At 35.9% G+C, this 17,978-nt stretch overlaps 1 protein-coding gene across 1 annotated transcript; it reads left to right on the forward strand.

Moving 5' to 3' along the window:
* Positions 1 to 930: 930 nt before the first annotated feature.
* Positions 931 to 12,576, forward strand: LOC109073793 (E3 UFM1-protein ligase 1-like). Its single transcript, XM_042777366.1, has 19 exons — positions 931 to 1,232; positions 2,130 to 2,275; positions 2,387 to 2,415; positions 3,283 to 3,380; positions 3,557 to 3,671; positions 4,855 to 4,985; positions 5,423 to 5,481; positions 5,564 to 5,710; positions 6,647 to 6,822; positions 6,908 to 7,084; positions 7,870 to 7,978; positions 8,504 to 8,611; positions 8,989 to 9,109; positions 9,341 to 9,507; positions 9,738 to 9,865; positions 10,499 to 10,579; positions 10,836 to 10,921; positions 11,741 to 11,921; positions 12,247 to 12,576. The coding sequence occupies exons 1-19, from the start codon at positions 1,156 to 1,158 to the stop codon at positions 12,463 to 12,465; spliced, it is 2,355 nt and encodes a 784-aa protein (XP_042633300.1). The 5' UTR covers positions 931 to 1,155; the 3' UTR covers positions 12,466 to 12,576.
* Positions 12,577 to 17,978: the final 5,402 nt, after the last annotated feature.

Here is a 17,978-nt window from a genome sequence, read left to right on the forward strand (position 1 = left end):
AAATGCTCTTGCAATTTTAAAATCATAACAAAGTGAAATCCAGCCAATTGCCCTGAAAAAAAGGCTAGATATGGCATATGGACACTGATATGTTGCTGCTTCGACTACATGCCTCACATACCTGTCAACAGTAATAAATAACATTTATTCTTAGAGACATGTATGAAAAAAAGTGCGTTCAAATTTGTAAATATTGTTATTATTATTATTTACATATTTACTAATTTGTGTGATTTACAATAATTATATTTTTAAGATAATTAATAAAATATGTTGTAATTAAGTAAAAACGGCATTTTATTTTTTAAAATATATTTTAATTGTGGGTGACGCGCACTCACAAAACCGTTTTTTGTTTGTTTGTTTTTTTAGACATTAAAGTCATAACATACAACATTTACAAATTTAACAAGACATCCAAAAAGATAACACAATTAAAGGAATGGGTTTACATTACATGGAAAAAAATTATTAAATAAATATACCCGTTCAGTTTTCAAGTAACTTCAACTCTTTAGCGAATAAAATTGTATCTCTAATTTTTTTGTTATCAGTACATTGGAGAGACTCAAAATACGAATGAAAATCAGTCATAAAGACCTTCAAACAGGGTTTAGAATTATTTGTTTTACTTTTATGAATATGAAATTTACCAAATAAAATAACAAGATTCATCATAAAATTGACAGATGCAATTTTTGATTCAAAATATAGGATAACATCTTTGGATGTTAATTCACATTTATAACCAGATTTTTTTGGAATGGAAAGAACCGTTTGTCCCTTGTGTGTTTCCGTCTTTTCCTTCAGTGTGCCACGGTTGTGGCTAGAAGGGATACAGCAAAAACCGGAAGCTAACAATAAATAAAAATTTTTACCTATTAGATTGTGTTTTATTAACGTCTACCCCTAACCCAACCCTAAAACTACGCCTTACAATAATGCAAAAATAGTAATTATTGTTGTACAGAGTGAGCAAAATTACGCTATATTGATGTGCGCATGCCCAGTAGTTTTTACTCTATCCCATCTAGCCTTAACCGTGTGGTACTGCTGCGGTTTCAGCGTGAGATTAGTTAGAGCTGGTTTAAAAATCAAGGGTTAATTACATGCTGTAGTGAAACAAGAACACTGCTTCTGTAAATAAGTGCAGTCATGGCCGCAGACTGGGAGGAAATCAGGCGACTAGCTGCGGACTTTCAGAGAGCTCAGTTTGCAGATACTGTCCAAAGGTAAAACCAGCTATCATTTCTGTTCTTGTCCATGCGCTTTCGTCCTAACATCATGTTTTTGGGCCTCCTTGTGATGCACAAATAAAGTGATCTTTCAGTGTCAAACAAATTGTAGCCTGTGTACAACATGTGTATGGCAATCATTTAGTACCGTGGTATTACGAGCAAAAATATGCAGTTTTGTGCAGATGGCCAAAAAGTAAGGTGAAATTCTGACAGGTTATAATATAAATCAGTGAGATTCTTATAAACTATAGCAGACTTGTAAAATGCATATACATATCAGAAGTCTATCTTTATTACTTTATAGTAGGACTTAGTAATAATATATTTAAATGTTTAATTTTATGACCAAAACTCTGCAGTTTTTATTATTTTATACTGAAATAAAATGATTTTTGACAGACGAACAAATAAACATTCCTCAATAAGCAAAGCGTATTTTATTTTATATTATGTTTATGTTATACTTTGTATTTTTATATTTATTTTTTTTATTTTAAAAAGAGTAAAGTATGGATAATAAAATAAACCTAATTTCCAAAGACATATGTAATATACAACCTGAAGGTGTAATTTTTTTTAGAATGGTACTAAAAGGACTTTTACTTGCTAAAAAGTATGAAATATCAATCAGAGCACAGAAAGCACGTAGAATATGCAATGTTTTGATCATGTGTAGAGTTCTTAAAAATTGAAATCTCAAATATGATACAGTAAGCTTTATAGAGTTGATGGAATGGTTAAAAGAGAGTTTCAATACAAAAAATTCCGTGTTGCTTTGAGTAAGGCAAAAAAAAAAAAAAAAAAAGTAATAAAAAAACATTTTATGAGAAAGTACTTGTCATGTGCAATTTGACCTGAGAATTGATTTTGTTAACTGTGTGTTGAATTCAGGTTGTCTGAGAGGAACTGCATTGAGATCGTGGTCAAGCTGGTGGAGGATAAGAAGTTAGACGTGGTTCACACTCTGGATGGGAAAGAGTATGTGACTCCTGCACAGATCAGCCAGGAAATTCGTGATGAGCTGTATATGCAAAGAGGTTAGGAGAATACATGAACTGATTTAGCTCCTCTGTTTCCCTGTAATAAGTGTGCTCTGTCACTTGGAACTCAACGACTACTTGAATCTAACATTTTGCTTTATATTTTAGGGAGGATTAATGTTGTGGATCTTCAAAAGGTTGGTTCGATAGATAACATTAACATTTTATAGTTTTTATTGGCATCTTATGAAGGAGGGTAGATAGATAATATATATGAATACATTTTTTAGAAGAATAATTCACCACAAAATAAAAATGTGAAGAAAATGTAGTCACCCTCAGGCCATCCAAGATGTAGATAAGTTTGTTTCTTCGTTTGAAAAAATTTAGCATTACATCACTTGCTCAGCAGTGGATCCTCGCAGTGAATGGGTGCCGTCAGGATGAGAGTCCAAACAGCTGATAAAAACATCACAATAATCCACAAGTAATCCACAGCACTCCAGTCCACTCCAGTAAAGCAAAAAGCTGTGTGTTTGTAAGAAACAAATCCATCATTAAGGTGTTTTAACTGGCAAAAATGCTTCTGGCAAAAATGCAAGTCCATAATCCATATTAATACTTCCTTCAGTGAAAAAGTCCATCCCTTTTTGTTCTCACACATCAAAATCCACCAACATATTTGTGTAGAACTATATTTGCTTGTAAATAGTGCTTGATTTTCTCTGAAGAAATCAATATTATGGCTAGAGGTCACATATTTTAGCCTGAGGCAACGATTTGAAGTTAAAAATGTCTTAATAGTGAGTATATTAATCATTAACATGCAGCTTTTTTACTTCGTTAGATGTATTGATGTAGATTAATTGTGGATTATTGTGGTGTTTTTATCAGCTGTTTGGACTCTCATTCTGACGGCACCCATTCACTGCAGAGGATCCATTGGTGAGCACTGTGAATGTTCCGATGAAGAAACATCAACATCTTGGATGGCCTAAGAGTGAATACAAGTTTTTAATTTTGGGTAAACTATTCCTTTAACTATTGTTTAATATTTCTCACAGATCATCAATGTTGATTTGGTGCATGTGGAGAGCAGAGCAAGTGAAATCGCCAAATCAGACAGAGGCACACAACTCATCCTGGGTCAACTGATCGATGTGTGAGTGAAAAACAAATACATGTTCTTAAGGTGGTACTTGTAGAATTAAAGGAAAACTATTCAAAATGCTCTTCAGTTCTGTCAATGTGTTGTTGTTATTAATATTTTTTGTTGGTTTATTTTTTGTGATGTTTTTTATAATATATTTCTCCTTTAATGCTCGTTCTCCGGTAAAGAACATACTTGGATCGGCTTGCTGAGGAGGTGAATGATAAACTCCAGGAGGCTGGACAGGTGAACATCGCAGAGCTTTGCAAAACGTATGATCTACCTGGAGATTTTCTTACTGAGGTTAGTCCAGTCTGCGTGAAAAATTGTGATTCTTGTTAGAATGCATCTTTATGAGAAACAATCAATCAGTAGTTTCTGTAAACCTGCCTGCTTTGCAGTTACGGTTATTGTGTGTGTATATATAATTACATTTTTTATTTTATTTTTTAAACAGCAAGATTTAAAAATGTTTCTAAGAACATCTTTTGGGCTTCAATAGAAGCAAGAAAATCTGACCTTTTGTACAAAGTAATTAATGTGGTAAACATTGGGTTGATCATTAAGTTTATACCATAACATTTATTTGTTTTACATTTTTTTTTAAATGCTAGAACTTTATATGAGCAACACACATATGAGATCATTAATAATTGTATTATTACACACGTGTAATGAAGTGGTCTTCTTAAAGGGTTAGTTCAGCCAAATATTAAAATTATGTCATTAATGACTCACCCTCATGTCGTTCCAAACCCGTAAGACCTCCGTTTATCTTCAGAACACAGTTTAAGATATTTTAGATTTAGTCCGAGAGCTTTCTGTCCCTCCATTGAGAATGTATGTACGGTATACTGTCCACGTCCAGAAAGGTAATAAAAACATCTTCAAAGTAGTCCATGTGACATCAGAGGGTCTGTTAGAAATTACTGAAGCATTAAAAATACATTTTGGTCCAAAAATAACAAAAATTACGACTTTATTTATTCATCATTTTCTTCTCTTCTGGGTCTGTTGTGAGCGCGTTCACGACGCTGCATTGACGCTGCTGACGTACGACGCTGCTGACGTATTATCTTTGTTGTTGGGCGCACCAGAGAACACGTCAGCGGCGTCGTACGTCAACAGTCGCTGCAGTCGCGTTCACAACAGACCCGGAAGAGAAGAAAATGATGAATAAAGTTCGTAATTTTTGTTATTTTTGGAGCAAAATGTATTTTCGATGCTTTTAATAAATTCTAACGGACCCTCTGATGTCACATGGACTACTTTGAAGAGTTATTACCTTTCTGGACGTGGACAGTATACCGTACATACATTTTCAATGGAGGGACAGAAAGCTCTCGGACAAAATCTAAAATATCTTAAACTGTGTTCTGAAGATGAACGGAGGTCTTACGGGTTTGGAACGACATGAGGGTGAGTCATTAATGACATAATTTTAATATCTGGGTGAACTAACCCTTTAACATGTTCTCTCTGCTAGGAGCTGAACTCGAGGCTGGGCAGAGTGATCCATGGTCAGATTGATCAGTACAACAGGGCAGTGATCTTCACTCAAGCTTTCCTCTCCAGACACAAAGCTTGCATATGTGGTCTGTTCAGTGCCGTCTCACGGTAAGCAACTCCACCCTCTGCATCATGGGCAAAAATGAAAATTACTCATTCCAAATTGAATTTTGTTCATCTTTGAAACACAAATGTAAGAGATTTCTGTCCTCTACTGAAAGTCCATTCACCCAAACCTTTGATGCTTCAAAAAGATCATAAAGAGACCATAGAAGTGATCCATATGAATAAAGCTGTTTAATTTAAGTCTTCTGAAGAGACTTGGTCACTTAAGATGAATAGATTTAAAAAAATATTTTATTCACATATACTCATTCATAGTACACATTAAATATGGTAACAGAAGCTCAAACTAAAGCACATTAGTCTGTGAAGAGTCTCTGATTTCTTGTATTTGTCAGTGGATTACAATTTTTTTTTTTTTTTTTTTTGGATAGTTTTGTTTGTTTTTTCTGGTTTTTAACAGTTGTGATTTCCATCCGTAGGCCTACACAGATTAATAACTTGCTAAATCTCTACGGTTTTCAGGAGAATCTGTTGTACTGTAAGTATTGCAGTTTGCCTTTTCACACAATCATTTCTTATTTGAGCATTCTGCATCTAGACTGTTCTTTCTTGTTGATCAGCGGTGCTTGAAGAGCTGGTTAACAGTGGCCGTTTGAAGGGCTCCGTGGTTGGAGGCAGGCAGGATAATGCCATCTATATTCCTGACATCTACTCCAAAGCCCAGAGCACTTGGGTTGAGTCCTTTCTCAAACAAAATGGATATTTAGGTGTGTTGATTTGAAATGACAGCATATAGCTTATGCATTCAAATGCTGAGTCTCCCTTCTCTGGGAATTACGGTCCCAGAAAAACCGATGACTCCCAATGTATTGCAGCACTGGAATTAAAATGCTTTCTAGCCTTAAATAATAAAGGCCACCTGCCTCCAACTAAAGCTGCTTCCAGAATCGGATGTATTTATATTTATCTGTACCATAAAAGCCTATTGCTCTGTTGTAGATTAAAAAAAATACAAACATTGAACCTTGCCTTAATTGCCTTTATTTTGACTCTGCTTTCCGTTTGTAATGAACACACTTGAGACGTGTCAATAGGTGTTGGTAAATATCAATATATCTCATGTTTTGATCAGTTTACCTTAATTACATTTAGCTTTGCCAACAGCATTTATTGTATAATTGAATAAAATAATTTGAAAAGGTTTTTTTATTGAATTTGTTTTTATTATTATTTTTAATAAAAAGATATGGAAGATATTTTAGGCTGTTTAATAAAATTTATAAAAAGTTAATTGAGGTTTTTTATGATTTTATTAATTATTGTGAGATGTGAACTCAAATATTTACTTTATAACTTACAAAACTCGCAATTTTGACTTTATAACTCGCAGTTGCGTTTTATAAAAGTCAGAATAGCAAGATATGCAATTCTGAGAAAAAAAGTCAGAATTGTGAGATAAAAAGTCGCAGTTACCTTGTTTTATTTTTTATTCAGTGGTGGAAACCAGCTTCCATAAAAAGAAGATATAGTTGCAGTCCACACTAATAATGAAAGTAAATAGTGTTGTGAAGATTTTAGAAGCCAGATTGTGAATCTAAAAGCCATTTATGTATGCTTTTTTTTTCAGTTGATATTAATCTGAGAACAGTCCTGTAAAGCTCTTCTCAGTCCAGTTGTGTGTTTTGTTTTGTTTTTTCCTGCAGAGTTTGAGGCACTGACCCGTTTGGGAATACCTGATCCAGTCAGCTACATAAAGAAGCGGTTTAAGTCCAGCAAATTGCTTTTTCTCAAATCCGCGTGTGTTGGCAAAGCCACTGTAGATCAGTTGGAGGCCTCAGTGGAGGAGGCTATCAACTCAGCCACTTGGGTCGACCTACAGGTACAGTTATACAACTTTTTTCAACTGTGTTTTTATTATTTATGAAAAATACCTCCATAAATGCTAATGTTAATTTCCTGTTTAGCCAATGATTCCAAGCAGTCTGTCGGAGGAGGATGTAGGAATTCTGTTGAATGAAGTGCTGAGGGCCATGAATGTGCAGTCCCGTGCAAGGCTTCTCTCCACTTCTGTAGTCAGCGAGAAGTTCATCACAGGATGCATCGCTTTGTTTGATGATATTATGCAAAAGAAAGCACAGAAGGTATGCGACTTTTCCTGTGCACTATACACTTCAAATACCTCCACACATCAGTTAATATAGTGTTAAACGATATATATATTTTGAATTACTCCAACTAAGTGTGTCCTATTTGGTGTGTAAATAAGAGTGAGGGATTAAATCCCTGCTATTGAGTAAGTTAGTGGGATATTTCACCCCAAAATTAAAATTCTCATAATTTCTTCTCATGTTGTTGCAAGCAGGGTTATCATGATCAACTAAAATGAAAACTTATTAAAACATATTTGTTCATTGAAGTAAAGCTGAAATAAAATCTGAATATTAAACGAAAAACTAATGTTGAGTAATGTTGCCTTGGCAACTAATTGAAATAAGTTGAAGCACTAGAATACTTACTGGAAATAAATAGAAAATAAAAACAACGAAAGCACTTAGCAAAATCACTAAACATTAAAATAAAAATGCAAAAAGCAAAACTATTAATAAAATAATACAAAAACAAAAAAGCAGTATATAAATAGTACTTAAAATAACTCTAGTTATTTTATAACTGGATGACTATATTTCATCTGCAAAACACAAAACAAGACTTTTTGAAGAAACATGCTTTTGTCCGTTGTCTGTTGTTGACAGCCAGATCTAATAAGATATTTTATGCAACAACACATTTACAAGAAATCATCACATATTTGGTGAACACACTGGCATGGTGTTATTTCCGGTGAGAAATAGTGAAACAATTCTAGACTGTAACGTTTGTAGGGGATTGTCACTGGATGTGTTGAACTTCTCTCCTTGAACAACAGGAAGTGAAGAATAACCCCGTGTTTCTGATAACGGAGGATGATGTTTTGTTGGAGACTTCAACCTCTTCAAAGAAAGACAAACGAGACGAACGCAGGAAGAAGGCTACAGGTAAGGAGAGTTTATTTCAGATAACTGTAAAGTAGGGCAGAAAGCACAGCCAATATTGATTCATTTTTAAAAATGAAATCTGAATTGGAGTTTTGTGGCTTTTAGTTAACTTTGTGGCCATTTATATGCTAGTGTATTAAGTTGACAAAATTCATTTTAAGGGCTTAAACACATTTCAAATGTACAGTATCTCTGAAGATGGAGCAAAAACATTACACTCAGGCTCATTTGCAAATGTTTTTTCTCCCCCCAATACCACCTGCCTCAGCTTAGCAATAGCGAGAAGCCATTCACGGATCATGGCTGTGATGCTAGCCCTTCAGTATGTTCTGACCAACCTTCCTGATTCAGTCATAAAAACACATGGGGGAGAAAAAAATAAGTGTATGGCTTGATTTGGCTCAGTTATTAATACATCACTCAGGTTTTTATTTCATGTATGTTTTTATTATATTTAATTTTAATATATTGTGTTGGTAAATGGTGTTGTTTTGGATTTTTGTTTTTGATTTGTGTTCGGGTGAGTGGGAGGAGGTGGAGGAGGAAATGCCCGAGAGATCCGAATTCGCAAAACAAAAAAGAAGGCCAAGAGGGAGGAAGACAGTGATGAGGAGACGACACACACCTCTCAGAGTATGAAGACAGACGTGCTTGTGTTAACAGACACACAGCAAATAAGAACTAACAATAACCAACACTGTTTTCTGAGCTTATTAGTTAATGACTTACTGTTCATTTCTACTGCTGTTTTACTATATTCATATTTATTTATTTTTGTATTATTTAACTTGTTAAAAATGTATACATACAGTATAAAGAGTGGATATATAGACATTTAATAAAATAGGTTAGTAATGAAGTATTTTGTGTTAGCTGTTGCTTATGTTAACTACTGTAATGTTGACAAATGTCACTTTTATGTAAAGTGTTACTTTCTTGGTAAAAGTTCTAATGATAGTAGGAAACGGCTGTAGTTTCTGTTTTAGTTTGTGACCTTGCATGTGTTATAGGCCGAAATAAGCAAGGAGACATGCCCTTCCTCTCAGTGGAGGAGATCATGGAGGTGCTGGGGGAGAAAGTGTGTGACAGCTCCGAGGAGATGCTGCAGGAACTAGCAGAGCAGATACAAAGGTTCAAACCATGATATTCAAGCATATGGAGACCAAAAAACAAGCATTTTTACAAGCATCAAGTGTTTATGATTAAGTTAAAAAATGTTCTCCTTGCACACATTGAATCGATTGGAATTGGAATAGCTCTGAAGACCATCTTTCTGTAAAAAAGACCAGTCATCCTAGAGGCTTTTGATTTTCCACAAAGTTTGGAAAATTAAATTACAGAACCTCAACTTTTTTTTGCCAGGCCATTGAGTAAAATGTACCAGGAAGTGGTCAGTGCAGCTTTCCTGTCCACAAGTTCAGCCGGAGCAGGAGGAAGTCGGAAGAAAAACATGAAGGATCTTCAGGAGGAGATCAACAACTTGTACAACAACATCCGCCTCTTTGAGAAAGGAACCAAACTCTTCTCAGGTTTGTTTGTCTCCTTAGCTTTTGTTCTTTGAGTTTTAAATGAATAGACAAACTTTTGAGGACCTGTCTCTGTCTGCCACAGATCGTTTTCAAATTGTCTGGAATTATCTGCTTTAGCTCCTCAGGCACCAGGCGTATACAATTTTTCAGGAATGACAGCGTTGAGATGTTTTCCTCTCTTTTAGTCTATAAATTGCTCGTTTTCCTGCTTTTTTTTCTGTACACACCAGATGAGACGCAGGCTGCCATTGCCAGGCATGTTTTGAAGACTGTATGTATGGATGTGACCAATGTGCTGCTGAGCCTTGTGGCAGCTGAGCATATGTCCTCGGACAGCTTGACTGCCGTCACCAGTGAGGTACAGTCAACTGATATTCATTAAACAGCAACACATTTCACAGGAGGACAAACTATTCTACGGTAACCGTAATTATAATAATTTGCTGAAGTAATCAGGCTGTTTAAATGAGTCTGTCTAAGGGGGCAAGTTGTGGCCTAGTGGTTAACCCTAACCCTAAGGTTGTGGGTTCAAGTCTCGGGCCGGCAATACCACGACTGAGGTGCCCTTGAGCAAGGCCCCAAACCCCCAACTGCTCCCCGGGCGCCGGAGAATAAATGATACCCACTGCTCCGAGTGTGTGTGTGTGTGTGTGTGTGTGTGTGTGTGTGTGTGTGTGTGTGTGTGTGTGTGTGTGTGTGTGTGTGTGTGTGTTCACTGCTGTGTGTGTGCACTTTGGATGGGTTAAATGCAGGGCTCGAAATTCTGAGTATGGGTCAGCAAACCCAAAGCTACATATTGCAATTGCCAATTTTTACCCATTATTATTTTGTATGTGGGGTTCAGTTCAACCAAATTTACTAATAACAAAGTGGAAGTTTGCTTTGTTACCTTGTCTTTCTCATAGAGCTGAACAGTGAATCAAAAGCCGTTTTGGCCTGTGCATCTCTCTTTTACATTTGTGTTGTGTCTGTGTTTGTTACTGTGTTGCAGATCAGGCTGAAGATTCTGGCAAAGCTCTCAGATGACGTTAAATCTCCTCTGATGAAGCTACACAACAGTCTCAACGGAAAGGTGTGTTTGATGACACGGCATGGAATCACTCATCTCCTGCTCACTGCATGTTTTCATTAATAATTGAATAATTTGATAATGCTTAAGATAGTAGAGTGTCATGTTTAAATAAATTCTAGATAATTCCACAGATTTTCCAATAAAATTAATGGAGAAAATGTGAAAGACTACCATTTCCATTGTATTTTAATGTCAGTTCTCATAGCTTAGAAGAACAAAGAAGCTGATTTATTTGTATTTGTTTGACTCTTTGCAGGCCATTGAAGATTTTTTGTCATGTTTGGAGATGAGTGCAGAAGAGTGCGGGCTTTTTCTGAAGAAAGGCGACAAGAAAAGAGAAAGGTAGAGCCACTTCCATTCTCCAACACTGCATCGGCAATAATCACTAAATTTTCTGTTCTTTAGTAATCAAATGTAGGAAATAAGGAGTTTTTAAAATAAAAAATACTTTTATGTATTTAATTTGAATAATTAGAATATATTCTCATGGTTAAATCATTAGTGTTTGTTTTCTAATAATGTTTAACACTATTTTACGTTAAGTGGAAAGTTTTTATTCATATTATTGATTAAAAAAAAAAAAAAAAAAACCTTTGCGATTAATTGCTGATAAATGCAAAGATGTGGTTTAAATAAATAATAATACCAGGAAACCATGTATCACATGCTCAAATTTGTTTTGTTGCTAATCTGTTTTGTCATTAAAATGTGATTGAAATTGCTGTCAAAATCAGCAAATATTAAAGTAGCAATGAAAGGGAAGTCACATCTTTTATTGCATATAGCGATGTACATCTGAGTGTAATGAATTATCAAAAAATATGCACAGTCAGGGTTCTATGCATTGACAAAGTGGAGAAAGATGATTGGAGAAGTCCTGCATTTTCACCAGTCCTGTAACCAGAGGTTAAAACATAAAAAAAAAAAAAAAAAAAAATGGTATGAATTGATTCACAGATGAAATGTTTACAATAAAACATATGACTTGCATTTAGAAAATAGATAAGGTCATGCCGACATATTATAATGCTGATAATTATGATTGTTCATATACAGTAAATCATTTAGTTACTTTTTTTTTGATAACTATAGCTATTTAGAAGCAAATGCAGTAATTGTCTAACAAGGTATACATTGTTTTGTGTGTGTGTGTGTGTGCAGGCAGGCTCTCTTTGTGCACCGTCAGGCTCTGTCGGAGCAGTTGAGAGATACAGAAGACCCAGCGCTTGTGCTTCATCTGACCAGCGTCTTGCTCTTCCAGAATATCACACACTGCATGCTGCATGCACCTGGACGCTGTGTGCCACATATCATCGGCTTCCTGCAAAGCAAGATTCCTGAGGTAAACATGTGTCTCCTAAACCCACAGTAAAATACAGGTGTGCAAAAACATACAAACCTGAAATAATACACACAAGTATTAGAGTCATTGCACACAGTCATGGTAGTTCTCAACTGGCCTTTTTGTGATGGACAACAGGGAAAAAACAATGCTAAATGTAAATACTAAAATGCAGTGAACCACATGCTTGTGCATAGTTATTATAGCAGTCCTGTTCTTTTATTGAAAATGCAATTTCTAATTGAAAAAACCCTTAAAGTGCTATATCACATGCTAACAAAATGAATCTACAGAGGCTACATACTTGTCTGTGCGTGTGTTTTAGGAGCAGCACAAGCTGTTGTCTCAGTACCAGAGTCTGGTGGTCAAGCAGCTGGTAGAACAGGGTCACAGCCAGGAGAAGAAGAGCAGTCTGGGGGAAGGAGCCGAAGACAGCCCTGTTGTTTCTGATGACACGGAGGGGCTTCAGAAAGAGCTTCACAGTCTCACCAGAGACATTAAAGACATCATCCTTTCTCAGAGAAAACCATCTGTCACTGAGTGACACAAACAACCCCAGCCGTTAATGTATTTTGCTACATTATGTATTAGAGCTCTAATTTTAAATGTGTTGAATGTGACTGAATTCAACCTTGCAGGACTTTTTTTATTATTTGAACAGATTTGGTGTTGTGAGTGGAATTTTTGGGTTGTTTTGAATTTTTGGGTTGTTTTGTGAATTAAGTGTTTTTCCCCTCCACAGCCCATCAGCCCAGGCTGAGAATGATAATCATTTTGGAAATATTTTTTATAATATTTCTCATTAATTTTTGCATACATTTGAATTGCAGCTTGTCTATGATCCATACACAAAGTCAGTTAACATCTTATGTCACTGTGCCTCTACAGCTCAAGATTGTAAGGATATACAGGACGAAAAAAAAGATGACCAAAATAAATAAATGTACCACATTTAAACTGGTGTTTCAGTACTTTTGTATGTGAAATTTACAGTTCATGGGTAAGTTGTAGATATGAAAACATCCTTAATTTGTAGCAGCTAAATGTCAAAATTTGAGATCAGTAGCACTATGAACAGTTACATAGGACACATTCGAGCATAAAGTGCTAAAATCATCTCCATATTTTTAATCATTGGCAATTATTTATTTGCTTAACAAATATTATTTTTCTGTTCAATGTTTTTAATTGTTTGCAATTATTTATTTTTTGTATAAATATTATTTTTTTTTGAGAGATAATATTACTTTTATTTAATATTTATTTTTTAATTGGCAGGTCCAATGATCCACCACGAGGGGGAATCAGAGTTACAGATTTTTTTAAGCAAATTTATTTAACACCTTTGCAGGTGGAACAAAAGGTAATCTATTACGTGAAGAAAGAAATGTAAGTCTGTTTCACTGTCATTGAGAATAAATGGGGGAAAATTACGAATCAGAATTCAGCCCACAAATAAAATTCACAAAATGTAAATGTTAACTGCATTTTTATACTTGACAGCATTGTTTCGAATGTAGTGGTCTTTTTAATTAAAGAAATGAAAGGGTTTAAAAGGAATAAAGTAAAAGAAATACAGTAGTAAAGAGCTAGAATCTGTTACAAAGTAATGCATTTGAACCATTTGCAAATAGTTTTTTTTTTTAATTTGCACATTGACTGTTAGTCAGATGCCTAATATGCCTAAATGACTCTTTCTTGTCTCTCACATTCAGTTAGGCTATGACTGATATTAAATGACTTACACACTGATCGGGCACTGCATAAAACCACCTTCCTAATATCATTTAGGTTTTCTCATGATGCCAAAACAGCTCTAATGCGTTGAAGCATGTACTCCACAAGACCTCTGAACCTGGTATCCGGCACCAGGGCGTTAGCAGCAGATCTTATAAATCCTGCAAGTTGTGAGGTTGGGCCTCCATGGATCAGATTTGTTGATCCAGCACATCCCACAGACGCTCAGTCGAATTGAGATCTGGGGAATTTGCACACATGCATCAAAGAACTTTGGGCGCCCATGACCCACCGGTTGTCCTTCCTTGCTTACCGGAAAAACCCTAGAAGGGTTGCTGTTTGGAAATGCTCTGATCCAGTCACCTAACTGTCACTATTTGGTCAAAGTCACTCCTTTTCTTGCCCAGTTTTCCTGCTTCTAACACATGAAACTCAAAAACTGACCATTCTGCTTAATACATCCCACCAATTTACAAGTGCCACTGTAACATTCAGTTAAAAAGAAAACAACACCACCAAACAGCAAGAACATTGGCTCCTTTTTTCAGATCATCACACACCTCTGATTTTTGCGTCACCTTACCATCTCAGAAAGTTGGGCAGTCTGTCTAACAAATGTGCATCTGGTGGTGATCGGTGATCCTGTGTAGAGTGTGCTAATCTCAAAAGAGCCTTTTATCAATATGTCGAGTGAAAATCAGGTACAAACAAATTGCTCATTAAAGAAAAGACCACAACTTCAATACAGTTCAATAAACTGATCTGGTATGGGCATAAGCACTAAAGTGCATCTTGCAATCATAACAAGAACAAAAGAGCTGCCTGAGCCATATTGCGGCGCATGAATCTGAAGCCACTTCTAGTTCTTCTGTATGTAAAATACTTAATGCTGGGATAGATTCCAGAACTCCCTGTGACAGAACAGTACAGAAAATGAACTGATAGATAGACAAATGAAATATCCACAGGAGAACTCATGACTTCAGATTCTATAAATACAACAAACAAGAAGCCAAATAATTAGGATTTTACACCCGCCCACATTCCTGCAACCTGATTAAAAATGTGCTGACATCTAAATGGATATTTTCTCACAAAAGCAATTAACGCCGCACATGTAATGGGCATCAATTATAAATATCCACTGATTATTCTGAAAGCATGTCAAGAAGGTTAAAATGAAATATATTTGACTGTGGTTTTGAAATGTAATTATTTACCCGATAAGTGTATTGTAATCCTGTAATTTATGTTGCTGCATGAATAATAGAGCACCAGCAACCTCTGGATGGTATACCAGATGATGATCACTTGAACAGTTCAGATGAAGAGCTGAGCAGAAATGGTACATGCAGGAAAGAAAGTTAATTGCTTACTTCCTTTGGTACATATATCTCTGTACTCTGTCAGTCTTTATTCTTCTTTCATTCTAAGGACCATGCAAGTTTATTTGTGCTTCTGTGTTTTTCCCACAGAGGAAAGGAATCTGAACAGGTTGGAAGATCCAGAGCATATGTGTTTGTGTGTTCTGAGCATGTTTTTTTTAGTATCGGTGAGAAGATGTTGTGACAACATTTTTGAGGAGAGAACAAACCAGATGACCATCCATGAAGAGTTAGCCAGAGAATTTCATGAGCATAAAATGAAATATCTAAAGGAGGAGAGTAGGAAAAGAGCAGTATGATTCAGAAAGATACAGTATCCTTACTGTATCTTTCTGAATCATACTGCTCTTTTAATAATCACTTGTGATTATTAGCCATGGTGAACAATATGATGTGTAAAAAAATAAAAATAAATAAACTTTTGTCATTTAGAGATTCATTAGTGAGAGTATTTTAATTACCACAAACTACATTTTCAACCAGTATTGGTTTAGTAACTTTAGTAACTTGAATTTATAATTTACGTCTGGCGTAAAAGTAACTTACTTTTGTAATTTTTGTACAGAACAAACATTATCGAAGCAAAATAAGCCATAATGAATACGTTCCATATTGAAATGCATCTCATCTTGCTGAAGTACTGCAGTGTGAAAGCAGTCCTCATTGGTCATTGCCTGTCTCAGCCATGGGCACATCTGCTTGATCGTGATCTTCCATTGGAGGATCAGGACAGCAGCGCTGCTTCAGGTAGTTGTGCAGCACCGCTGTAGCAATGATGACCTTGCAGCATCTTCTTGGCCTGAAATAGAGTGTAGTGCATAAACACTGGAATCGATTTTTCCATATTCCAAACATGCATTCAACCATTCCTCTTGTTTGGATATGACCTCTGTTGTATCTTTGCTGCTCAGCTGTTCTAAGATTTATTTATAAAAATAAAAAGTTACTCTGACCATATGCTGTCCTCTCTGAAACTGAGCACACAATGAAGAGTTGAGTAAAATGAGTTAAATCTTTCAGACGACCAATACTCCATTGACAGAAATGGAGAAAAAACCTTGGGATCAATCAGCCTCTGTCGGGGGGCCAGTTCTCCTCTGGCCAGACGAAATCAGCATGGCGTGGTTTAGTTCCAGGCTGCAATACAGGTGCATAGGACATGTCTGTTTCCCCGTGGTCTTGTGCTGATAGTCATCAAGGTGATGAGGCCTTCACTGGGCATCTGTCTTTGGGGCTCATCCATATAACGTGGGCTCCGCTGACATTCAGGGCTGTAGATGTTGTCTCTAGGTGTTGATCCAACATCTGGTACAGACTGGATCCATATGACTACTGTGACCTCGGAATAAGAATGAAAGAGACTAATATTAGTGTAGATGCCATTCTTCTTACGATGTAACAAGTACATCGGGTGTTATGAGAAGTGTTCCCGGATGACCTAATTAATGCAGCCTAACAATCCTTTAATGGAGCTGAATTATAGAAATGCGATGTATTATGTGTATGACAGGTTTAAGAGATGGGTCTTTAATCTAGATTTAAACTGACAGAGTGTGTCTGCCTCCTGAACAATGCTAGGCTAGATAGATTGTTGCAGAGTTTGGGTGCTAAATAGGAAAAGAATGCCGCCTGCAGTTGATTTTGATATTCTAGGTATTTTTAAATGGCCAGAGTTTTGAGATCGCAGCGGACGTGAAGGACTATAAAGCGATATGTGCTCACTCAAGAATTGAGGAGCTAAAACATTCAGGGCTTTATAAGTAATTAGCAAGATTTTAAAATTTATTCGTTGTTCAATAGGGAGCCAGTGCAGAGTTGACAGAATCAGGCTAATATGGTTGTGCTTCCTGGTTCTAGTAAGAACTCTAACGGCTGCATTTTTGGAGTTTGTTTATTAAGCGCACAGATCAACCACCCAATAAAGCATTACAATAATCTAACCTTGAGGTGATGAATGCATGAATTAACGTTTCCGCATTTGACATTAAGAGCGTAGGTCGTAATTGAGATATATTTTTAAGATGGAAAAATGTGTTTTTACAAATGCTAGAAACATTGTTTTCAAAGAACGATTGCTATCAAATAGCACACCTAGGTTCCTAACTGATGACGAAGAATTAACAGAGCAGCCATTAAATGTTAGACAGTGTTTTAGGTTATTACATGGAGAGGTTTTTGGTCCAAAAATTAAAACCTCTGTTTTTTTTAGAATTTAGCAGTAGGAAATTACTAGCCATCCAGTTTTTATATCAACTATGCATTCTGTTAATTTTGCAAATTTGTATGTTTCATTGGGCCGCGAAGAAATATAGAGCTGAGTATCATCAGCATGACAGTGAACGCTAACACCATGTTTCTTGATGATATCTCCCAAGGTTGACATGTAAAGTGAGAAAAGCAACAGTTCTAGTACTGAACCTTGTGGTACCCCATACTGTACTTTTGATTGATACATCTTGTCATTCAATGCTACGAAATGATGATGGTCAGATAAGTAAGATTTGAACCATGATAAAGCAATTCCACTAATGCCAACATAGTTTCGTAGTCTACTCAAAAGAATGTTGTTGTCGATAGTGTCAAACACAGCACTCAGATCCAGTAGCACTAATAGAGAAATTCAACCACGATCAGATGATAAGAGCAGGTCATTTGTAACTGATAAAAGCAGTCTCGGTACTAGGATACGGTCTAAATCCTGACTGGAAATCTTCACAGATAACATTTCTCTCTAAGAAGGAACATAGCTGAGAGGATACTGCCTTTTCTAGTATTTTTGACAGAAAAGGGTGTTTTGAGATCGGTCTGTAATTACCGGTTATTAATTCTCTAGGATCACGTTGTGGGTTTTTTAATGAGAGGCTTAATAACAGCCAATTTGTAGGTTTTGGGTACATATCCTATAAAATGTAGACAGAAACAGCCACAAAAGTTA

This window comes from Cyprinus carpio, chromosome A20, assembly GCF_018340385.1.
Source record: "Cyprinus carpio isolate SPL01 chromosome A20, ASM1834038v1, whole genome shotgun sequence".
NCBI classification, from domain to species: domain Eukaryota; kingdom Metazoa; phylum Chordata; class Actinopteri; order Cypriniformes; family Cyprinidae; genus Cyprinus; species Cyprinus carpio.